The sequence below is a fragment of the Neodiprion fabricii genome, chromosome 1 (assembly GCF_021155785.1).
Source record: "Neodiprion fabricii isolate iyNeoFabr1 chromosome 1, iyNeoFabr1.1, whole genome shotgun sequence".
In the NCBI taxonomy this organism is placed as follows: Eukaryota; Metazoa; Arthropoda; class Insecta; order Hymenoptera; family Diprionidae; genus Neodiprion; species Neodiprion fabricii.
The window spans coordinates 20,989,610-21,015,561 of NC_060239.1; the positions used below are offsets into that span (position 1 = coordinate 20,989,610).

At 35.2% G+C, this 25,952-nt stretch overlaps 1 protein-coding gene and 2 long non-coding RNA genes across 5 annotated transcripts; 2 read left to right on the plus strand and 1 right to left on the minus strand.

The window, feature by feature from the left end:
* The first annotated feature begins 1,126 nt into the window (after positions 1-1,126).
* Positions 1,127-25,870, plus strand: LOC124180522 (DNA-directed RNA polymerase III subunit RPC2). 3 transcript variants are annotated; one of them, XM_046566158.1, is made up of 16 exons: positions 1,127-1,301; positions 1,791-1,945; positions 8,729-8,905; positions 12,815-13,106; positions 13,354-13,511; positions 14,543-14,648; positions 17,675-17,860; positions 17,972-18,085; positions 18,176-18,376; positions 19,057-19,334; positions 19,646-19,785; positions 20,550-21,142; positions 21,233-21,479; positions 21,581-21,745; positions 21,827-21,957; positions 25,487-25,870. In XM_046566158.1, exons 1-16 carry the CDS (start codon positions 1,224-1,226, stop codon positions 25,868-25,870), a joined length of 3,405 nt encoding a protein of 1,134 aa, XP_046422114.1. In that variant the 5' UTR covers positions 1,127-1,223. The 3 variants fall into 3 exon arrangements, with proteins under 3 accessions (XP_046422114.1, XP_046422123.1, XP_046422132.1); XM_046566167.1 differs by lacking the exons at positions 1,127-1,301; positions 1,791-1,945 and adding an exon at positions 7,005-7,269; XM_046566176.1 differs by lacking the exons at positions 1,127-1,301; positions 1,791-1,945 and adding an exon at positions 7,881-8,216.
* On the minus strand, positions 19,610-25,907 carry LOC124180636. The gene is made up of 3 exons (XR_006870298.1): positions 25,788-25,907; positions 20,523-20,708; positions 19,610-19,742 (listed from the first exon to the last, which is right to left on the minus strand). It is a non-coding gene; the product is annotated as an uncharacterized LOC124180636 (long non-coding RNA).
* LOC124180640 lies at positions 22,533-24,351 on the plus strand. Its single transcript, XR_006870299.1, has 2 exons — positions 22,533-23,105; positions 23,148-24,351. It is a non-coding gene; the product is annotated as an uncharacterized LOC124180640 (long non-coding RNA).
* Positions 25,908-25,952: the final 45 nt, after the last annotated feature.

The window sequence follows — 25,952 nt, forward strand, 5'->3', positions numbered from 1 at the left end:
TTATGTAAAAAAAAATTGGTAAACTTTTACCAAACATAAGATAATTCAAAAATTCGTAAAGAGATTCAAATAGAATGTGTATGTAGGGTGTGAAAATAAGAGGACAAGCTTTTTTTTGGAATGCTGTACACGGAGCGAGTGAGAGAGTGGTCTTATTTGATACCTCTCACTCGGCTGAAAGCCAGTCCTATCCCTTACCATCGCAGCGAGCCTTCCAGTTATATTAGAGTTCAGTGGTCAATGACGCTTCTATTTGCATCTCTTCTAGGTCTGGAGGGTAGAAGTAAGGAGAACCGACTTATGTGGGAGACAAGTTGAAAAAGTGTCCAGCTGTAAGCTGCAAGTAACAGTTCAAGAACCCACCAAAATAGCGCTAGCGCAGCTAAAGGATATGATATGAATTTAGCAGTTGTAGTCGGAGTGAAGTGAGCTGAGTTGAACAATTCAATATTTTTGGTGACTAATGTAATTAATATAAAACCTATAAAACAGCTGTGAGATAACGTGAAGAGTGATTTAATTTTTGTGAATTGTTGATAATACTTTTTAGTGATTTTGTAGTGTGTACTGTTATAAAATTTCTTAAAGTTTGGTCAATAATACGTAAAGTTTGCATAGTGAAAAGTTGTCCAAGTGCACGAAAAATGAAAAATAAAAAGAATGATGCGCCTCAGTCTCTGTCTTTTTTCCGACCAATAGTATGTAAAATTTGCACATGTAGTTCTCTCAAGTTTTGCACATGAACTTCTTTTATTTTTGGAAATTAGTTTATCAAAAAAAAAAATTTATGTCAACGTTTCTCCATTTCAATATCATCTTCCATTTAATATTTATCGAATCATTGAGCGCTTAAAAATGTTGCTTTTTTTATTAATGTTTATTTTGAAAAATGCGCCATAACAAAGCGGAAATCTTTCTTTCCTTATTTACTTCTCTATCCAACTCAAATATCTTTTGTTGCTTTCTTCAAAATATACCCTTCTGCTACCGTAACGCCATCTTCAGTTGACATCTTTCGACGCAAGCTTTTTCGTACACAGAGACGGTTCTCCTTATCTCTACCCTCCATACACTTCTGGGGCCCGGCGGCCGGGTAATGAACGGTTGTCGTTAGTATGGCCAAAGCGTGGTCCTCAGTAGATTGTGTCCAATGTTCGCGTGTGCTTTGGTTTGCGATGTCTTTATATTAACACGTAAAATTATAACGATAGAACAGCGACAAAATGGGTGAAATGAAATCGAATGATTTCAACAGTCTCAAAAGAGCTGAAAAATTCAGAAAAGTAGCCAAACATATCGAGGTAAAGTACCATCTCAAATATTTGTAGGTTATAACTTGACTTGATGTAATCCTACCTCGCCTAATAATGCAAAACTACAAATGTACTACGACATACTGGGCGGGTATAAATAAAAGATTTTAATCGGGATATTTTCAAGATTTTATTACTCAACAATCTACGAATTCCAGGCAGAGGCAACTTACGGTCAAACACTGTTATCAATGACTCGATTATGTATATTTTGATCTGAAATTTCAACAAATTTACCATATTTCTAGAACTTTATATTAAACATTTTCAAATATGTGCCACAAAAATTGAAAGTTTTTATAAATCTTGAATATATCTGCTTGGGAAAATATGGGGTGAAATTCGCACTAGTCGCAAGAAATGAAAATCCTTAACCAAGAAATTAGTTATTCATCACTTAGAAGTCTAGTGCAATCCTTAAAAAGCCAGACTTTGCCTGTTACTTATTATCTCAATGTCACTTGTTTGATGTTGTAGGATAAGTGGAAGCTCGTCCCTGCATTCCTCAAAGGCAAAGGCCTCGTTAAGCAACACATTGATTCGTTCAATTATTTCATTAATGTTGAGATAAAAAAAATCGTCAAGGCAAATGAGAAAGTATTAAGTGATGCTGATTCCTTGTTCTACGTCAAGTAAGTAGTATGACTTATCAAAATCGTGTATAATACAGGATGTCTAGCGACACCGACTTCCTTGAAAACCGGGAATTTGAAAATGCCCTTGAAAATGTGGGAAATATATGGAAATTTCAATTAGCAATATGGAATTTTTTTCATCAAATTGAACATGCATAAAATTTTGACTTAGGTCTAATAATGAAAGTGCTTACTCGAGTCATTTCACATGTAAATCATATATTCGAAATATTATACTAGGTGTATAAATTAATTCTCGGCCCCTAGATTAAATTGATTTTACACCTATTTGAATCGAAAAATTTTTCCATTATTTAGGGCGTTTTGAGGCGCCATCTGTGAGCTATCAAACCACTAAGTCCGATTGTGGTCCGATTAATCTAACCTCAAAAAACATAGTAAACAAATAAGTTGTTCGACAAGCAGCACTTGAGGCACTGCCTTCTGTTTGTCTTCCAACTTAAAAAAAGTGCCGCAGAAGCACAAGAAATGATTTGTTCGGCCTTGGGAGAGAGTGCTGTATCTTATAGCACATGTAAAACATGGTTTCAAAGTTTCGGGATGGAAATTTTGATCTCCAAGATGAAGGTCATCCTGGAAAGCCAAAAAAGGTTGAGGACGAGGAGTTGGAGAACCTACTCAACGAAAATCCTTGCCAAACGCAAATGGAGCTTGCTGATACTCTCAGAGTGACTTAACCAGCTATTTAGGTACGTTTAAAAAAACTCGGGAGGATACAAAAGGAAGAGCGTTGGGTGCCCCATGATCTTAACCCAGAAAACAAAAGTCGATGCTGTGAAATTGCAATGAGCCTACTGACCAGATTCAAACAAAAAGACTTTTTACATAAAATAGTGACTGGGGATGAAAAGTGGGTATTGTACGATAATCCTAAGAGACGAAAGTCGTGGGTTTATTCGGGGGAGCCGACAATGAGCACTGCAAAACCAAACATCCACGGGCAAAAATTGTTGTGTAATTGGTGGGATTTCAAAGGTGTAATGTATTATGAGACAATCAAACCAGGGGAAACCATTACTGCTAAGCGTTATCAGGAGCAACTGATGAAATTGAGCGATGCTATCGAGGAAAAAAGACCCTTCAGCGGTAGTGGAACAAGGCAAGTGATTTTGCTGCAGGACAACGTGCGGCCATACACAGCAAAAGAAACCCTGAAAGTTAGCTTCACGTTGGGCTGGGAAATTCTCCCTCATGCGGCGTATTCTCCAGACCTTGCACCTTCTGACTATTACCTTTTTCGGGCGCTACAACATCACCTGGTGGATACCCAGTTTCGATCTCCTGAGGAAGTCCGTCAGAGCATTGACGACTTCATCCAGTCAAAACCACCATCTTTCTTACGAGCCGGGATCCGACAATTGCCCGATAAATGGAAGAAATGCGTGCAAAGTGACGGCGATTATTTTGAAGATTAGATCTGTATTCATTTTTTATAAATAAATGTCAAAATTGTTGAAAAAAGGCCGAGAATTAATTTATACACCTAATATATTAACTCAATGGCAATCTACATGCAGTGTTCAGAATGAACATAAATATGAGAAAAAGTATTTATGCGAAGGTATATTATAATTTTATCAAGCGAATATTTATGGTCGAGAAATAATATATCTTGGTACATTTCATACATTGTATGATTGTCAATCGACAACACTCGAGCGAGAATGAACATGCATAAACTCACTTGGCATACGGCTCGGTGCGACATCGCAGTTTGCTTCGAGAGCATTACTTAATTTTAGTCTAGACCTATACAGTGAATCGAAGAGTATCAAACAACAGAGTGTCAACAAAAGAAATTGTATGACAAAAAAAAAAAGCAAAGAAACAAATCGCAAATTACAAGGTAAGTGTTGATTAGCTTTAATCATAGAATTTTGTGACCGTACATTGGCATAACAATATTTAGCCAATTTTGATTATTCTGTCCTTTCCGAGCCGCTTCTAGGTCGCATAGGCCTCAGATTTTACTCCTCAATGCTAATACCCAAGTGCTAGCAGTTAAAAATACTGATTTGTTTTTTTTTTTACTAATATAAAAAAAAACACCTTTTTTACGCCTAGATTTCTGGCTATATGTATTACATGTGCCATAAATTTATATGACTGTTTAATTTCAAATGCATTTCTCTCGTTGTAATTGTTATTTCATTGTAATTGTTATTTTTTTAATGCCGATAAGATGGAAATCTTTATGTGCTTAATATAAAAAAGTTGACATCAAAATTTAACAAATGCGGAATTCAGGGAGGACAGGATACACGTTTGGATTTTTCACAGTAATAAAAACCAGTCGTGAATTAATTTACCATGTCTTTATTCAATTAATGAAAATGAGAATATGATACTCATTTTATATTTTGAATGTGCAATTAATTTCATATTGTTCACTTTTTGAATTTTAGTTATTTCCACGTGGAAATGTTATATTTTTTAACTTTCAACTCATGATTAGAAATGTATAAACTTTAAACACATACAAAAATATATTTAAACAGGGTGGCCACTCTTCTGGAAATCCTGGAATTGTCAGGGAATTCATTCCAGGTTAGGGACTTTATAGAAATACTTTTCTTAGGGGAGCACATATGCCCAGAATAGAAAAAATAAAAACTTGCCTGACATATTTCGATAACCCTATGATGCAAGTAATCAAATATTTTCACCCTCGATCTTCTTTACCGCAAACTCTGTTAATACTTCGCTGCGTCGTACAGAAGAACTCAATTCTTGAAATTGTAATGGATAGTTGTCATTTATGCTGTGCCTGATTTGGTAGTTGTACGAACATTTATGAAGAATATTGGCAGCGAAGTTCGGTGAGTGCCAAAAAATGATTGAAAATCAATATTTCTAGTTTATTTGGCGAGAAAACTCATCCGGAAAAAATTTGAAATTGGGTCGGGGAAACAGGTAAAAGTCAGGGATTTTTCAACTCAATATTGAGTGGACACCCTGTTATATAACTTTCCACGATATTGAATAATCTTTTGAATATCAAATTTTTTCATAGATCACTTTTCATTCGTTTAAAGCTTAAAGAAATGAATAATGCATTTGATTAAACCACATGTAACTCTGATTTTAGCAACAATATAATTGCACATTGATTAAAAAAATTAACTGTAGGTAAGTTGGAAAATTTGAAAGTTATCTACGTAATGGATAAAGTAATCAAAATCTTTATTTTTAATCCTAATTTTTCTTTCGTTAAACTCCTATATCGGACTTTATTATATCATTCATCATCATATGTGATTTATGCAACTCATATATTATATATTTATACTTAATCGGATTGCCCATATGTAATGATATGACATTCTCATATTCTCATTAAAATTCTTGATAGAAATTTGGTGCACGGCATTCAACATTCGAGCTGTGTAACAATAAATTAACGCTTGGTCGAACAGCATAACAATGAATAGTGTTTTCATAACCAAATTTAATATTATTGCGTAAGGACATATTGTCCGATAACATTTGCAAAAAATAAAATTTAAAATCAACATTATTTTGTAAATGAGTGAGAGTTGCCAACATCCGATGTATCTAACCCTACCACACCTTCCAGAGCATTTCTTTTTATACTCTAAATCTCCGGCGTTTCAGATCTGTCGCTAACTACGTGGTTTTGATGTAATTCTGAATTTGCGTTTTTCCATTAAATAGTCAGTAATCACAGTTTTTAATGCAATCTTACTTTCAATAATACTACTTCGTTTTTCTAGGGTATTGCAGTCATGCCAAAGAGACAAAGTTCCAGCCTGCATGGAATAGTGAATTTTCGTGGGTACACCCCGTAGATAAAAACCTGTAACAGGCACGCTGTGAATTGTGCAAGAACTGTTTTTCCATTGACAGTATAGATAGACAAACTGTACTTCGCCATTCTATATCCAATAAGTACGAAGAGGCTTTATACAATACATCCGCTAAGGCGATACCTCTGGAGACGTTTTTCACACCGGTTTTATTTAAATACATGTTCTCCGAAATTGACGTCCAAAAATTAGAACTCAGTAAATCTAAAATTCCATATGTAATTACTAGACTGGGCCAAAAAAAAATGAAGAATTTTTTTTTTTTAATGGTACTGTAAAAACATTGTTCATGACGACAAATAAAAATTATCCTGAAAGTTTGAGTCCTTAATATTAATATTAAGGGGTGTATCGTTACAGCTATTGATTTTTTAACAGTTACCGCATTTTCTTACCCAAAATCCGTCAATTATCAATCTGAAAAATTTTATCAATCCATATTTTTGAAGGAAATTAAATTTCCTACAAAAAAGCTCTCTTACTAAATTGGCATAGATCGAGCCGTTTCCTTGTAATTGTGCCTTAAACATTGATTTGTTTTTTCAAATTTATGTTTGAATTTTTGATTTTTGTAATTACCAGAAAAATCAATATTTTCATAGATTGAACCATTATTTTTGTGGGAAATTTGATGCTCTACAAAAAAGGTTTCTTAACATTTTTCGTGAAATTCACTCCTGTAAAAGTTATTCGACATTGAAATTGTATTCAAAAGTACTTAACCGTTGATTTTGTGTTTGACATAATTCTTTTCACTTGTTTGACAAATTTAAGACTTAAATATTAAAAATATTTTTTTTTTCGTCAGATGGTTAAATTTTTTTCAAAAAATCGATATTTATTACGATATTATCCAGCTCAAACCTTTCTTTATCTACATATTTTTATTTTTACCGTATTTTACTAACTTAAATAGTAAAAAAAAATCGGTTTCTCAAGTTATTTTTTTGTGTAGTTAATAACTTGAGAAACCGATTTTTTTGGTAAAAATCCCAAGAAGTTGGAATTGGTTCATGTGGTATTCATACGTTACATTGTGCATTCAAAGCTGAGATGCGCTGTACTGGTTGGGAAATCTTTGATTTTTTGAGAGCCTTATATAACCTTTTTAAAGATGTTCCTTCTCGACGAGGTCATTTTATACAAATTATTAATAGCGCTCAATTTCCTTTGAAATTCTGTGCAGTTGGATGGTTGGAAAATAACAAAGTAGCTGCACGTGCTCAAGTGATCTTGCCTCACATGAAAATATACTTTGAAGGTATCAAGAACCAGAAGAAAGCACCAAAATGCAAAAGCTTTGGAATCATTGACAGAATTGTAAACGATAAACTTCTACCAGCAAAATTAGTCTTCTTCCGTTCCATTGCTTAAGAAATTGAACCGTTCCTTCGCAAGTATCAAACCGATTCTCCGATGGCACCGTTCCTCTTTAATTCCTTGACTCTCGTGGTCAATGGTAATTATTGAAAGGTTAGTAAAAAGTGAAATTTTCAAAACTAATCCCGTTACGAAAATTGACTTATCTAAAAAAGAAAATCTGCTAAAAATCGCAGGACTTCCACTTCGGGTATGCTGCGAGAGATGCTCTTCGACAGTGCAAGAATGTTGGAGACATAGATATTTTAAAATTTCGCAAAGAATGCATGACCTGCCTGCACCTCTTTACTGAGATAATTTTGGAACGATCGCCCTTGAATTACCGACTTACGTAGGCACTGTCATGGCTCGATCCTCCAGTTATTTCATCTGCTAGTAGTGCTATAACACCTCTAAAATCGGCTTTCGAACTTCTCTTCCAAAGTAATCGTCTCTCTGGACACGTGGCAGATAAAGTAGAAAAAGAGTTTAGAACATTAACCGAGGCCAAAGTATTGAAAGATATAGTGAAGAATTATAACAGGACCGACGAAAGACTTGATCATTTTTGGATGAGAACATTGAGAAACACTGACGGTAAAGATCATTTCAAAAGCTTCATTAAAACACTGCTCATTACATCATATGGTACTGCCAACCTAGAAAGAGGCTTATCGATCAACAAGAAGTGTCTTGTAGAAAATCTTCATAAACAATCTCTGGTAGCACAACGGCAGGTTTATGATGCTGTTATCACGGCTGGTAGAATGCGCAATGCCCCAATCACTAAAGCACTTATCTAAACTGCAAAAAATGCTCACTCGAGGTATAAGGAACCTTTGGTGCAAATAGCAGCAGAGGACAAGGCCCAAAAACATAAGAATCAAAAAAAGAAGAGGATCGCTCGGGAGCAAGGAGAACTATCAGCACAAAAGTTGAAAGTGCTCAAAGAAATAGACGAGAAACGAGCTAAATTGGAAGAAATTAACAACCAGGCAGTCACTTTGTCAAGTACAACGACGAGGAGAAGCAGCTACGGAAACATTTCCGTCCTTAAAAATGTACAATCTCTACCCACCATGTTTTACTATTCTATAATTATATCGAGAAAATGATGCCTTTGTACTAGTCACTAAATTATATTTGTTTTTCATACACCCACCTACACGCTCACAATGTGTGTTTTTGTGTTAATATTTAATTATATTATTAATAAATATAAGCTATATAAGAGGTTTTCCATTTTTCACCTCAATTTCCTCACCACATCTCATATACTTACATGTCTTAAGCAGGGCATATGGATCATCAACCCTTCTTTTGGAAAATTCAACTGATTCGGAGATTTATGTTCATCGACGAGCATATTATTTACTATTAGTATCATGCGTATTTACAGATTACCATTTGAAACAACTAATATTTAGTAGTTATGCAGCTCAAAATAATGTTATGAATGTCCGGGAATTTTTATACAATGACTGGGAAAATACGGGAATTTTGAAGTCCCATGTCGCTGGACACCCTGTAATAGTATCGAAGCATGTGGAAATTACAATTTTTTGGTTTACAGGTACCTGAATGTTTACATTGGCACACCAGATGTTGAGGAAAGTTTCAATGTTAATCGCATAACAACGCCACATGAATGTCGACTCAGGGATCTAAACTATTCTGCACCTATATCAGTGGACATTGAATATACCAGAGGCAATCAACGCATCATTAGAAATAACTTATTGATTGGAAGGTAATTGCTGTGATTCAAAGTCAAATTATACAATCTATATTTTGCTTTATGAAGCTGAAGCTAGCGGCTTCTTCTAATTAGAGTAAATTCTCATTAAAATAATGCAGTCCAGTTGAGTGTTTACGATTTTTTGAAAGTGTTCGATTTTCGTGCACTGTAACGTTTTTCGTTTTCGACCTTTACTGCTCATTTTCACCAACCTTAAGGGTTCTAACCATCCAGACTACTTGGTTTACATCACCGTTGCATTTTTTATACTTTACAACTTCACTAATTGCCAAAAAAATTGATATGAAGTTTAGAATCCAATACCTAAATTTCGTACTAACCGGTACATCGATATTGTGGACAGTATTCAGTTTCTTTGCTATATGATTAGTACTCGCTTTCTGCTCCATTTCAAATTGATCGAGCGGGAAATTTCTTCTATATATACTTGTCGATCGACTCCTTCGAGACTTTGTCTTTCTGGGTCATGCGTTCATTTTTTTCCCATTTACGCGAAATTATAATTTATAACTAGTGATACATCCTTGTACGGTGCTTGCCGAATACTAACTGATGCTCTCAAAAGTCGAAATAACGTTGTCTATCTTGAGGATAATCACATCACGTAGCTCAAAGTATAGAATGGATGCATACAAAAGTAAACAATGGGATAGCTGCATGTTCTAACCTGTGCAGGTCGAGGACAGTGGTTGAAACGTGTGATTCACTGCTTGCAGCGGCTTGACCCTTCTACCGAAAAATAGCTGTAATTTTGGCAATTTTGCGAATTTCAATATAAGTTATGGTTCAAATTATTTTTCATCCTTCGAGGTTAATTATAATTTAAAAAAAAAATAGTAAAGAAGTTGAAAATTTTTGGGTGGCCAGACTCTTTAACCCTTTGAGTGCCGGGAGCCGATATATCGGCTCCTGCTACACTCGCGAGAAGTGCCAGAGCCGATATATCGGCCCGCGCCTCGTAGCGCTTTACTATTCGCATTGCGGGAGAACTCTATCTCAAAATAAATTTGTAATACGTTATAAATGATCTAATTTCACTATGAGAGAATTAAGAAAAATAGTTTTTCGTTTTAACTCTTTGTGGACGACGACCTTTTTCTATCGCTTGGAGGTACCGAAGTCTAACATAAACACCGATGGTCGCCACTCAGGCGATATTCGATCTGCGGCGTAAATCGCTGTGGATTTGGACCCTTATCGGTACTTGTCGACAGTGTTTTATTATAACAAAATAACATCGCATTGCCGCAGCGAAACGTAGGATCAGTTAGTTTCTCCACGATCGTTGATGTGAACAGTATATTTCGTCCCATTTACAGTTTGAAAGCGTGTTTTGTGTTATTACCGTTGTTTTTCGCTTGTGTCAAACATTGTTGCTTTTGAGGAAAATTTTACCATCAACCGTTTTATAAAAAAACCTGTCATGGATGACGCGGAAATAGTCCGAATGGTTGACCAGTTGAATCTAGCACATAGTGACGAGGAAGAAATCGTGGCACCAAGAAGTCGGCATCCACGTAGGATCTACAGTGATAGTGAAGCGAGCGATGATAGCGAATCAGAATTAGAGGGAAACGATACCGAGGAAGAGCTGAGAGATTTCCGTGAAGTTACCGTGGCCAACGACAGCGAATATAATCCTCGCCCACAATTTATGGAGATTGCTGGGCCTAAACATATGCCAGCAAGAAATTCCATGCCGAGAGCGTATTTTGATCTTTTTTTTACGGAAGAATTTTTGAGCTTATTGAGAAATGAGACGAATCGATATGCCAGGCAGTTCCTCAATAAAATTGTGGTGAAAAGATGGCTGTTTGTATGTGCAAACACGTTTTGTACGAGAGAACTCAACTTTTACTTCATTTATAAACATATATACCTTTGTTTTTTCTATAATTCTCAAATGAGTACAAAAAAACTAGTGTCATTGTTTCGTTCTGTATTTCATCTATAATACGCAGCTTTTTGAATCATGTAAATATCGTTTCTCGTTTGGTTTTTATAAGCATTTTCCCGAACCCTTGTAAAACTGTGAAATTCGGCCGGTTTTTCTCCCATAGGCACCTCCATTTCGCCCGGCACTAAAAGGGTTAATGCTTGTGGCTGCTAGCCCTGAGCGTTGCAAGCCTTAATAATATTTTTTTTCAAATTTGGAATAACTGGAATCTCATAGAAGTTCCTCAAAGTTTTCAAAAAGTTGGAATATTGATATTTATATTATAGTACTGTGACGTGCATATTGATAGGCATGGAATAGTATATTATGCCTCTAGGGAAGGAAGCAGGTTTCTTGTCGAGCGTGGATGTTTGCAAAACTTATCTTCAATCTAAATGTGCGTCACGACATACTGCTTCCATCTCCAGAGTTTGTCTTTGATTTCTATCATCATATCTTGACCTTTCACATAATATAATTTTCGATATTTAGAATTAATGTTCAGTTTTGATTCTGACCTTGTATTTAAGTATATCATACACATAAATTTTAGTAAAAACATTTATTCAACTGACAAGGTTACCTTATGATTTATTACTCACCGATTTCAATGAAACTTATGTCGCGTGTAGGTCATGACTCGAACTTCAATTGCCCAAAGCTGAAACTTCAAATGGACACACATTTCCGAGAAAATCAAGTTCAAGTCTCGTTGGGGCAACTATTTCTTTTTTTTTTCCAAATTTTCAGTCCATTTTTAACTCCAACATTACTTACATTATAGATTTACGAGAATTATATGATTAATTAAGCATTTAATTAGAATTTTCTTCCCAAAAGCACGCCGTTCATAATTTTTTTCCGACTTTTTGTGTGCAATTAAACAATAATTATCTTCGATATCTTTCATTTAATTTGTAATGGAGCATAGAGTAAAACTTAATCATCCAAAGCATCACTGTCAGAAGCAATCGAGTAAGAGTCAAGGTGATACGTGACGGAAAAACACGAGAAACAGTGACGAAAATTAAATAGGGGTCATTCCATGTCAAATCGACCAATGGTTGTACTCGACCCCTTTTGTTTTGGATGAAATTTGGTCAGAAGTTCTCATTCATCATATAAAGAAGAATGCGTATTTTTTTTTGGGGAAGGTTATGCTAATTAATTGCTTACTCATTCATATAATTTTCATAAATCTATAACGTAAGTAATGTAGGTGTTTCGGCGAATGTCTCATATATAATAGCGATATCCGTACCTGTAATGTGTGTCTCATATGTTCCAAAATTTAACGTATCTTTATGACTCTTGTTGCTATACTGTCTTTCTCTATGCATTCTCTGTTTATATCGTTTCTATGTTTACTTTTCTTATGTTCTTGTAATGTGGAATAAAGGGAACCAGTTGAAGGAAATCTTTCTCTTTATTTCGATCTCCATACATCTTCAAACTCTTTCCCTTTCACGAATGTTCTAGGATTAAAATTAATCAACTTTCTCTATCTCTAAACAGTAGGAATCGAAAATGGACTGATAAATTGAAAAATATATACATAAAAATAATAGCCCCAGCGAGACTTGAACTTTATTTTCTCGGAAACGGCTGTCCATTGGGAGTTTTTGTTTTGGGTGATAGAAAATCGAGTTATGGTCTACACACAACATAAGGTTCATTGAAATCGATGAGTGACAAATCGTAAGATCTCCTTGTGAGCATAGTCAAAATTTAATACTCAAGCAAGAAAAATGCCTCTATTTATTGTTTCTATAAAGCAACTAAAAATTATGTTCTTCCACTTCGATGGTTCAGAACGAAACTCTGGTGTAACAAAGTATGGAAATGTACAGAAAACTTACAATTACTCACCCCAGAGCCATTCGTCAGTCTAACGTACATGCAGTTAATAGAAAGTAAAAAATATAAACTCGTAAATAAAAAACTGAAGTTACTTTTTCTTTTAGAATGCCCATAATGTTGCGTAGTTCCAATTGTGTTCTGAATAACAAGTCTCACTTCGAGTTGGCAAAAATGAATGAGTGCCCTCATGATCCGGGTGGTTATTTTGTCATAAATGGGCAGGAAAAGGTGATTCTGATCCAAGAACAGAAATTGAGAAACAGAATTATTCTGGAGGAAGATAACAAAGGTTGTATTGTCAGTTCATGCAACAGTTCCACCCATGAACGAAAAACTAAAACAAACGTTGTTGGGAAAGGCGGAAAATATTATATGAGACATAATATTTTTCAAGACGTACGTATTCTTTGTTCTGACGCCTGCAGGTTCTAGTATTACTACTCTTATAGTTTGTGTTGTACCCACGTCCATTGACTGAAGATTGCTAATGATAGATATGCTTGCTTCAGAATAATATGCTTCGTTGGCTGTGTTTAGTGATCTTCAGTTAATGTCATGTCTTACCACACATAATGTTTCAAACATTCCAATAGATACGCTGGAGCTATCTGCATTCTGAATAATTCTTAAACAACTTTTCCAGGATATTCCTATTGTAGCAGTATTTAAGGCTATGGGCATTGTATCTGATCAAGAAATAATGCAACTAATAGGAACTGAAGAAGAATACATGAGAAGGTTTTCGGCTTCGTTAGAAGAATGTCACACAGCAAATGTTTTCACTCAAGACCAAGCAATCAGGTACTGTGTAAAAGATCTTTCCTCTTTAGTGCTTCCCTTCGTTCTCAAGTTTCATGCATTGTGTAAGCAGTAATGTTATTATTTGTATATTTGAAATGACAGTACTAGTTTTTTTATGCAAAAATCAATTTTAAGCGAGTTACCTGACAAACGTAAGTTCAAATTGTCTTCTATCTTTTTGCTTTACCCTTAATTTACAAATACTCAAATTCATTGTGACCCTTTCGAAATCCCTGGTAATTTTACGACCCACAGTCTTGAATGAGCTCCATTGGCGCTGCCGGCAGCATGCCTCAGGCGTTTTTCTGCTCATTGCTCAGCCTGAGGCGCATAGCTGGCATTCTCCTTCGGAACTGTGGGTTGCAAAATTACTAGGGATATCGAAGGAATCAGAATCAATCTAAAAGTTTGTACCTGTATTAACGAATAAGGTGAAAAATAATACATCACGTAACGAGGGGATAAAGTCGACTTTTATTCCTGTGTTACATATAGGACTTGATTTCCCACTCAACTTTGGCCGCATTATTGACGTGAAAATAGGGACTCAATGTATCTTTTGCCATATTGGGTGTAAATTTGAGATAGAAATGGGTACTTTGTGTACGGAAAATACTCATGGAAAAACGCGTAAATCATGCTCATGTTATATGAATTAAATGAAAATTTAAAAAAAAACTTTGATATGCATAAAAAATAATTGTCTCGAACTTACAGAAAGAATGGTTGACAGCTGTGTCTGCTTTCTCTGTTTCCCTTTTTCTTGCTCTTCCTGTTTTCAAACGCTATGAAAATATTTGTTTGTCGTGCTTGTAATATGCTGCAGCACAAGTGTCAACTGTAGGCCGCGCCGAAGAACCATATTACAGTAAATTGAATAGCATGCGCTTTCCTCTACTTCCTGTTACACATTTTGAAAAAATGTTTTGGAAAAAAGTTGAGAGTCAAAAATATGCCACATTTGTTCCGCTTTTCAAGTCAAAAAAGTTAACATAAGGTTGAGTCAGTATTAAATATAATTGATTTTACAGATATTTAAGTAATAGAAGAAAACAGAAGCGATTTCCCACTAGTAAAATGGGTGTTGTTGATGAAATAAAGGATATCTTGGCAATAAACATCCTGTCACATGTTCCGGTGAGTATAAACTGCAATAGAGATAAGCGGTGCCCTTTGTTGCGAAACATCAACTATTTTTCTGTAAGGTTGTGCATTCTGATAGTACTGGTAGTCACAGGCAGCGTCTAGAGTTTACCGTAGAGCACTATACCTAGTACCAGGAGGAAGTCTACTATGTCTTCACATAAGTGGGAAGTGTCTGATAAGATGATGGCATAGTAAGATGTCGTTTAGTCTCTTTCATGGATGATCTGATTGGACGAAATCACTTTAGTTACGTAACCAGTTGGATACGTGATATGTTAGGCAGAAGGAGAGAGATATCATCCTACTGTTTTTTACTGGTTTTCACTGTAGTCTCTAAATTCTCAGCAGCTACACTTACTGCGTAAGCAATATCAGGGCGAGTTGAAGTTACAAGATACATTAAACCCTCTCATTCCAAACTTTTCCAAGACCCTTTTAGTATAAGTATTTTGATTAAAAAAAAGAGACCCATGATCTAAACGTGTTATCTGCACTCGAAGATGATAGTCTAAAGCTCTAATTTTAATTTGAAAAATCTTTTTACTTTTTTCAACAACAGGAGTTATTTCATCTAAACTTGTTCCTCCGAGTAACCCATCATCAGCGTAGATTGCGATTAATAGCTTTTTACCAACTTTCTTCTTTATGAATAAACAAGAATCAGCAGTGCTACAGACCATATCTTCTTTCTTCATGAAGTCTATAAAAAAATTATTCTAGGATCGTGGAGCTTTTTTTAACCAACATAAACTTATATACAGTCTGCATACTCTTCCGGTTCCATCATCAAAACCCTCAGATTGTCTTATGTACATTTCTTCTTGAAGTTTCTTGTATAAGAAAGCAGTTTTGACTTCAAATTGTTGGAATTCCAGATTTTCAAATGCAGCAACACTAAGAACTGTACGAATTGTGTCAAATATTGCCACTGGACTAAAAATTTCTATGTAGTCGATTCATGTCTCTGAGAATAACCTGCCTATAGTTTTATTGATATATCTAGTATGAATCATAGAGCGTGCAGTTTCTACTATTGTGCGATATTCTCATTCTTCAGCTCCGTTTGGTTCAGGTGTGTATGGCATAGACTTTCTGAAACATATACCCTTTGCTTCAAAAACTTTATATGATTCTTGATTATGAAATTCCTCACCACCATTGCATAGGAATTCCTTTATTATATGTTCTGCAGTATGAAATTCATTCAAAAACGTGTTCAAACATGTTACGACCTCAAACTTTGCTTTCAAGAAGAAAACTCGATAAAATTTAGAAAAATCGTCCTTGAAAAATATGCAGCCCTCAGAGATTCTTCTTGCATTGGTCCACAAATCAGCGTCAGCATGTATGAACTCACCAGCATTGTCGGGTCTCTTTGTCCTAGTTTAAAAAGTTCTTCGGTGCTGCATTCCAAAAATACAGTCCTCATAGAATTCTTCACCGCTGCTTACAACTTTAATTCCTTGCTGCTTGAGAACCTGCATTCAAAGCTTTGCTAGTTAATTCTTTCAGGCATTTACTCGCATAATGACCTAATTTATAACAATTAAAGTTTGCTCTAAACAACCAACACGAGTAGCTAATTGTAAGTCTTCAGTCACTCTCTTTTCAAGTGTAAAGAATTATTCTAACAGTCTATCTACTCTCTGCTCTGAATTCTGTTAGTAGATTGAATTCAATTTCTCGCACGTTTCTTTTGCCGTATCACACGTTGCAGTTTCTTCTATGTGTACATCATTGACGCTACTAATTAGAATTAGTAGAGCAAGAGTATTCATCTTTTTGAGAATCCACGTCATATTTCGACCTCACAATTTCTGTAGAATCAGCTGCTTGAGGTTCAGGTTTGCAACTAGTACCTAATGCTATCTCCTGGACTTTATGGTGTTGCAAGAACAGCATAATCACATAATATACTATGAGTATCCTTGAGCATAAGCGCACGTATACCATGCCTTGTTATCTATGTCCTCTCATTAACAATATCGTTAGTCATTTCGTTAATATTTTATGTTTTTGAAGTCACAAAATATGTGTGTAACGTCGATGTATAATGAAAAAGTACAATTGAAACAGATTTTGGGAACAAAAAAATCATTAGGAACTCATCTCTGGTCACAATTTTGAAGATTAGACGTTTCCGTTTCTTCACATGTTCAGAAGACGATTTCAAACAATCAATCGTTTTGGGTTGCCAATGTCTTCATTTCTTCAAAAACAAACATCTCGCAAACAGTCTAAAAATTATTAAAATAATTTCCTGTTCCAGCTGGTTATTGTTATCAAGAAACGTAGGCAGAAAATAAATCAATAGCTCTCTATGTCAGTTATTAAGTAGGGTCAACTTTAGAGTGCAGCCCCCCCCCCACAGCCTTAAATAAGAAAGCACTCCAAGGAATATTTAAAATTAAGCTTTGAATTGGCAGCTTCCATTCTTATGCATGTTGCAAATAATCAACATAAATTTTATGCAAACTATTTTTTGAAACACTTCAGAAAGTTTGGTAGATGTTCAGAACTTTGTTGGTTGGGAGTCGAAATGTTAGAAGCTCAAAATGTAGAAGTGTCACAATATCAAGTTTTCAAAGACTTAAAAGTCTGTTATATAGAATTTTGAAAATGTTGAAAGTTGATGTATAAAAAAGTTTAAATCTAGATAAGAGTATAGAAAACAAAAAAAAAATCATGAAAATTATGCTATATTCTTGTTCATTCTGATGATTTGATAGTCTCGCTTTTTATATTTATTTTGGCTTTCTAAACTTCAACAATCCTCTAAAACAAATTCTCGCATCTGTGAAAATTTAATATTGTGATCCTTCTATTATCGAATCTTTCTACATTTTCACTCTTACTCACAGCCACTTTTAACTTGTTTTTTTTTTCCACCCATTTCAATAATTTTTAGTACAAGGTTTTGACTTTTGGAGCGGATCAGTTATTCAGAAATTGTTGAAACTTCAATGATTAGTTTAAAAAAAATTTCCCCAGAACTGCATCAACATATTTTTACATAGGTAGTAGACTTCAACTTCAAAGTTAAAGCAACTTACATTGCATTGATGATACGTAAGGTTATGCAAGGCCAGATTGATAAAACGCTAATCGACGACAGAGATTATTACGGTAACAAGAGGCTGGAATTAGCTGGTTCCCTACTGTCTCTCATGTTTGAAGATTTATTCAAAAGATTTAACTGGGAGGTAAGTGAAAATAATGTTGAAACAATATATTACAACAATGAAAAACTTTTGTTGTTCATGCTTTTCTTAATGCAAATCAACTGTGTACAAAGTTTTTTTGTTTAAATACAGCTCAAACAAATTGCAGACAAAAATATTCCCAAGATCAAAGCAGCCCAGTTTGACATCGTTAAACACATGAGGCAAGACCAAATTACAAATGGTTTAGCATTTGCTATTTCTTCGGTGAGTTAGATATTTTGTAATTTTGTGAAATTGTCTTCAAGCTGCAACTTTCATTAATGGATATGGAATCTGATAACATTGGTTCTAAAGGGTAATTGGACCATAAAACGGTTCAAAATGGAACGTCAAGGTGTAACGCAAGTCCTTTCAAGATTGTCGTATATATCTGCCCTAGGAATGATGACCAGAGTAAATTCACAATTTGAAAAAACAAGGAAAGTTTCTGGTCCCCGCTCCCTACAGCCTTCCCAATGGGGAATGATGTGTCCTAGCGATACGCCAGAAGGAGAGGTAGACTAATACACTAAATATTATTTGTTACTCGCAATTATCCAATCAAAAAATGTAAAAAATATAACGTGTCATAAGTGCGGAAGGTGGGTGATTTCCGGGTACTGTGAAGTTTGCAGCAAGAACCAAAAAAGTCAGTTCTGCGTGAACACAAATACGAGTGCTGCAATTGTACTAGTATCAGTGCGAACGTAGCACAAGCTAAGGTGAGCGCTGTAATCACACGAGTCAGGTGTCGCCCGTTCGCTCGTGTGACGCCCGCTTTTTTTTCTAACACCTGTGAAGGAAAGTTTGATTTTAAAATCATCGGAAGTGCCACTGACAGCGTGTAAAATTAGAGTGAGGTAACTTACACTCAATGATGCAGTTCGTAAAATTGAGTTATTAGCAAGTGGACTTATTCCAAAGAAAGCTTTAGTGAATGAAATCGAGTACTACAGTTCTACGTATGCGGCAACGTTATTTTACCGTACTACTTGGAAATAGGGCATTCAACGCAATTTTTTTTATGTAACTTTCACTCCACAGACTTTAAAAATGGGATTTTTTAAGCAAGTGTTAGAAAAAGCTTTTTTCACGTTATTGCAGTCAAGTAAATTCAGAACCGTAACTGAAGTTTCGATAAAGAAGTTTGTGAAACTAACGTGTTGTATATCGAAATTGCGTGTTGTATATTTCAGGGCTGCGGTCTAGTCAAAAATCTAGCATTAATGACTCACATCACAACAGAGGTGGAAGAGGAGCCAATTATCAGACTAGCCTACAATCTTGGAGTAGAAAACGTCAATATTTTGGGAGGTGAAGAAATAAACAACAAAAATGTGTACATGGTTTTCTTGAACGGCAATATTCTAGGAATTACTAAAAATTACATCCGACTTGTCAATGTATTCAGATTGTTACGCAGAAAGGCCATGATCAATGGCTTCATTTCAATATATCCTCAGCATCATCATAGGTAGGTCTCTAACGAATATATCCATGCAAAACTTTCTGTTTAATGAATTGACACTGTTTGTCACAAAAAAAGCAAATGTCTTTGCATGACAAATATTGTTTAAATTGAAAAGTTTTGTGTCATCATTTATTTGTAGATGAACAGGGTGTTTTACAATTGGTGCTTGGACTTGAACAATTTTCCAAAATACACATGTTTCAAACGATATCCAATTTAAGATGGTGAAACCCCCCAAAAGTGGTTTTTTTTTTTTCTATCATTAATTGTATTGAAATCCTTAGAAGTCTTAATACTGCAATAATTTTCTCCAGATGTGTGCAGATATGTTCGGATGGTGGCAGACTGTGCAGACCTTATATTATAGTCAAAGATGGAGAATCTCTTGTTCAGCAAAAACACATCGAAGCACTAAAACATGGCTTCAAAACGTTTGACGACTTCTTGCACGAAGGTTTCTAAAACTAGAAAATTATACAGAGCTCATTACAAACGAAATGCTATACTATACACGTTTTAGTGGCATACAGCGCAATGGTAAAATGAGCGTTGACACACATATTTGGTGCAGAGAAAATATGACACCCAAATAAAAACCTAAACTTGCGGCTTAATGGAGTTTTGGTGCACGGGTCTATGGCACACAGTAGTTTGGCAAGCAATAAATATAACATATGGGTTTATGGTATACGAGCAATGCCCACAGACTTTTGGTGCACAAGATTTATGGCTCACTAGCGTAATCATGACTACAATTTCTAGGCTGATGAAAGAAACGTCTAACATAAGATAGTTTTGCTAATTTAATTCATTGTACAATTGAAAAAGATTGCAATCAAAGCATTTACGCGCACTTATATATACTAAACATATTATGGAGTGAATCCTGAATGGTTGAATGTTTCGTTTCCACTAGTCAATTTCTAAGTAACATTGCGGAACTTTGATGCCAACCCACCAACGTTTGACGGTCACCATTTTGTGAAATTCCTTGCGATAAGTTGGTGCATCATGATTCCTGTGTGCCGTGTGAAGAATTTTGTATTCCATTATGCCACAAGGATAAATTTTTATGTTGTGTGACATATTTCCCATGTGCCACTGCTCTGTGTGTGACCAGAACGTGTACTCTTGGTTTTACCTCATTACAAACAAGGACATTTAACTGTTGACTTATTTATACTATATTACCCAAATTCACAATTTTCTGTTTCCCAGGTCTCATAGAATTCTTAGATGTGAACGAGGAAAATGATAGCTCAATTGCTTTCAATGAGTCCCAAATTGAAGCAGGAACGACTCACTTGGAAGTAGAGCCATTTACTTTGCTCGGCGTTTGTGCTGGCTTAGTGCCGTATCCTCATCACAATCAGAGTCCTAGAAATACATATCAGTGTGCTATGGGTAAACAAGCTATGGGAACTATAGGATATAACCAGCGTAATCGCATAGATACACTAATGTACAATCTGGTTTACCCGCAAGCTCCAATGGTCAAATCTAGGACCATAGAACTGATCAATTTCGATAAACTCCCCGCTGGACAAAATGCAACAGTTGCGGTGATGTCCTACAGTGGATATGACATAGAGGATGCGCTAATTTTAAATAAAGCAGCGATTGACAGAGGTTATGGAAGATGTTTAGTCTACAGAAATGCTAAATGTACTTTAAAAAGATATGCAAATCAAACTTACGATAGAATAATGGGCCCTATGATAGATTCAAATTCTAAAAAACCCATTTGGAAACATGAGATAATAGACAATGATGGTATAGCTGCCCCTGGAGAAATGGTAGAAAATAAAAAAGTAAGAATAGCTTTCTACAGTTTCTCAACCATGCTATTTTATAACAGGTTTCAACAATTGAGCCTTTGGTTTCATTTATTCTGTGTCTAGGTCATGGTGAACAAATCTATGCCTGCGGCAACAATGAACCCTGTAAATCCTGCTAATGTTCAGACTCAACCTGATTATTGTGACGTACCAGTTCTCTTCAAAGGATCAGTTCCAGCCTACATTGAAAAAGTTATGGTATCCAGTAATGCGGATGATGCATTTTTAATAAAGTTGTTGCTACGACAAACTAGACGGCCTGAAATTGGTGATAAATTTAGTAGTCGACATGGACAGAAAGGTGTAACAGGTAATGGTCATAATAAAGTAATAAATACTTAGTTTGAATAATTGACAAATTTGGAAAATCAATTTCCTAGTCGATTTTGTTATGACCATCTGCATTTGCAGGTCTGATTGTGGAACAAGAAGACATGCCATTCAATGACCTAGGTATCACACCAGACATGATCATGAATCCACATGGATTTCCCTCAAGAATGACAGTAGGTAAACTCATCGAATTACTTGCTGGCAAGGCTGGTGTAGCTGAAGGGAAATTCCACTATGGAACAGGTATTTGCTTCACTCATCTTGTCGCAATTCAATAAGTCATATAATAGAAAGTAATAGCTTGGTTTATTTTATACGTTTCAGCGTTTGGTGGTTCAAAAGTAGAAGATGTTTGCGAGGAATTGGTAAAACATGGCTATAATTATATGGGTAAAGATTTTTTCTACTCTGGTATTACCGGGGAACCACTTCAGGCATATATATACTCTGGACCAGTAAGTTTCGATTACCATAAAATCAGTATTGCTCCATTCCTTCTCTGGCTGATCATTCATACCTGTTCTTTCCAGTTTAAGATTGAAATATTTTTATCTAAACATTGAACTGCCCAAGGCAAAGAACATGAACCAATATAAAATAAAACCTCGCCATTGTTTTGGAGAATTCTATGGGATGATCAATATTTGAGGATATTACGCAACCCCTAAAAATTATATTGTATTCCTAAAATTATATTATATATATATATACATATGACTACTATATATATATATATATTATATTGTATATAATGATCACTATATTTAACACGAATACAATATAATTTTGAGGGGTTGCGCAATATCCTTAAATATTGATCATCCCAAGGAATCCTTCAAAACAATGGCGAGGTTTTATTTTATATTTATATATATATATATAGTCAAATCTTATAGGTGTTGCGATGTATGTGTAGGGTAAAGGGTTTAATATTCAGAACTTTAAGGGCATATTCGTAGGATAAAGGGTTGAATCTTCATACCTACAAGGGCATACAGGTAGAGTGAAGGGTTCAGTCTTCCTGTCAAAGGGTGAAGGGTTAAATAGGGGAAGGGTGAGTGGCGGATGGAATGGTTGGGGTGCGGCAGGGAAGGAGGGCGGGACGGTGAAGGGAAGTGAAAGGGGATTCTTGACATGGCGGTGGCGGTGATATTTTTTTATAATATAGGACGACGATACGATATAAACAGTTATTTAACTCTATAGGTATAGGGGTATATACTTAGAGTAAATGGTTCAATCTGCGTAGGTATAAGGGTATATTTTGGGTGAAGGATTCAATCCCTGATCCTCAGATGGATGTATATTGTATATATGTGGGGTAAGAGGTTATATCTGCTTAGGTACAAGGGTATATTTAACGTGAAGGGTTCAATCCCTGATCCTAAGATGGATGTATATTGTATATATGTGGGGTAAAGGGTTAAATCTGTAAGGGTGTGAGAGCATATATGTGGGTTTGAGGTCAAGTCTGTCAACATCTGAGGGCATATACATGTGTTCTAGGTTAAATTTGTCAAGGTATAAGGGCATATATGCAGGTTCGAGGTTGTCTGTCAGGATCTAAGGGCATATACGTGAGTTCGAGGTTAAATTTGTCAAGGTATAAGGGCATATATGTGGGTTCGAGGTTAACTTTGTCAAGGTATAGAAGGAAGGGCGGCCTTTCTGGTGAAGGGCCGTGGCGGGAAAGGGAGGAGCTGAGGTAGTGACGGGTAGGGCGGGTGATGGAAGGAAGATCTGGATTCCTGACACGGCAGCGGCGAAATATCTTTATAACAGAGAGATGTGTATATATATATGTATATATATACATAATGATATTTATGCATAATTTATATAAGTATACATATCATCATGTACATGTATAATTCAGCACAAATTAATTTCGAGAGGCTTGTAGTATGCTTAAGGAGGTTGTCTAGTGTCAAGGCTATTTTTTTTTTATTTTAAGGTTTTTCACTTATTTTTTTTTTTACGACAAACCATGGAAATAAAATTATCATAATTCTCGCTTCATATTTATTGGCATTTAAACAAACGTTGTGATTTTTTCGGATACAAAATATTGAATATAACCTGACGTATACTGCCCGATGGGAACGTAAATTAAAAAAAGTGTAGACATGATATCTGATGAAGCACTAGACCAATCCTATTCAAATTTTTACAGTATCTTTATTATACCTATACCTATCGTGTGAACTAGGATAATCATGATTGCTTTGTTAAATTTTGTTTTATGAAAAGATAATCTGAAATTGTTGTTCTTTTCCATCTGATTAGCTTGTAGAACAAAAACTACGAAGGCAATCATGATAATTCTAGATCACGTGCTGTTAAAATTTGAGCAGGATGTGTCTAGTGCTTTTTGAGATATCATTTCTACACTTTTTTTTTTAGATATGTTTCTATTGGGAAGTATACATTAGATTATATTCACTATTTCGTCTCGAAAAAAAATGTCATAGTTCGTTTAAATATGAATAAATATAATGTGAAAATTATGAGAATTTATATTTCAATGATTTGTCATAAAAAAATACCCAAAAAGCCTTATAAAAAACAGCATTTACACTAGACGACCCCTTTAAGGGGGTATTCTGGTCTAGAAATTTCGAGAAATTGATTAATTTTTTTTGTACATTATTATAGCTTCATCTTTCAAGAATATTTTGGACTAAAGCCGGTGTCAAATTTCCACAAATTTATAAAGTTGTGAGTACTTGAGTGAAACAACGTACGACCGCTCGGTATGCACCTCAATAGATTTACTGGGTTCAAAAATACAAAGATCAGCCTGTAAGGAAGCTGTGAATGCGGCAAAAGGCCTATATACCCCAGGAATCTCCGATCAACTTTAAAAAAAAAATTCCTCTTCCAGCAGATACAAAAAGAAGCGTCAAAACCGAGGTCAAAATTTTAAACGCGTTATGTTTAAATGCCTTTACTTCAAAACCACATTCTTCAACCTGGTTGACATAAAATCTCGACTTCTATTCAACCGATTGACTTGAAATTTGGTATAAATCTTCAGTATACATCCCTCTATCGCCACTACTATGGGCAATACAAAATTATTATAGCAACTACGTAAAAAAAATTGAAAAAAAATTGGAAAAAAATAGGGGAAAAAAATTAATTTTTCCTTGAAATAGTCGCCATTTTCCTAATTTTGTCTCCTCTGGTACGGGTTATAGGGACATTTTTACTAATCAATAAAGCTCATTATTTATCTTTTACGGATGAACGGGAGCATTGGAATCATGTCAACCACCTCAACCAGTTTTTTTATTTGTGCGAGCCATATTTAGACGCCTATAACTTCTTTAACTTCCATTTTTATTTCACAAAAATTTAACTGCAAATTCTTTAAACACCAATAAAAAGTCGGCGAAAAAAATAGATGGTGAAAATATACATATATTTTTTTTTTTATATCAAGCGCGAAACAACGCCCGAAATGCAAACCTCTAGACCAGAATACCCCCTCAAGTGTGGAGCACCATATTTTCGCTCCATATTTTCTACCCGTGGTTATCTGTTTTTCTATTTCTTCACAGTAAATTTTCCAAAATTTCGAAAGTATTTTTTTCTGTGTGTTATATTATTGAAATAAATCTAAAAAAAATAGATTTATTCATATTATATTTTATTTGTAAATTTTTTCATTACTGCTCCTGAAGCCGTCAGATACGAATACCATAAGTAGAACTAAAAAGTAGAGTTGAAAATTGAAAAGAAATTGCTTCTGTTTGAAGTAAATAATGAAATACGTTTCTGAAGCTGACAAAATCCTTTATTCATTTTGTAAAATACCCTATTATAGGTGGTATTCGTTACTTCTTTATCCTCAAAAATGTCGATCACACGCATGATTTAAAAAATTTCTCCTTCGCGCAATCTCTGAGGATCACGCATAACTTACAAATTTAAATACGGCAATGAATACCTAAGATTCTGAAGAATATGATTGTTCCCTAGGTGTACTATCAGAAATTGAAGCATATGGTTCAAGACAAGATGCATGCTCGTGCTAGAGGACCGAGAGCAGTTTTAACACGCCAGCCAACAGAGGGAAGAGCTAAGGAAGGAGGTTTGCGCTTGGGCGAGATGGAGAGAGATTGCTTAATTGGTTATGGAGCTAGCATGATGTTAATTGAGCGTTTGATGATTTCAAGTGATATGTTCGATGTCGATGTATGCAATACGTGTGGACTAATGGCGTACAGAGGCTGGTGTCATAGTTGCCAGACAAGTGCTTCCATTTCTACAATATCCATACCTTATTCATGTAAACTTTTATTCCAAGAGTTACAATCTATGAATATTGTACCAAGGTTAACGCTGAAGAACAGTGGTGACTGAAACGAATGGAAAATTTAATAAGAACATTAAAAGTGTGGGTGTCAATAATAAGTATTTTTTTTTTTCATTTACAACAGTTAAT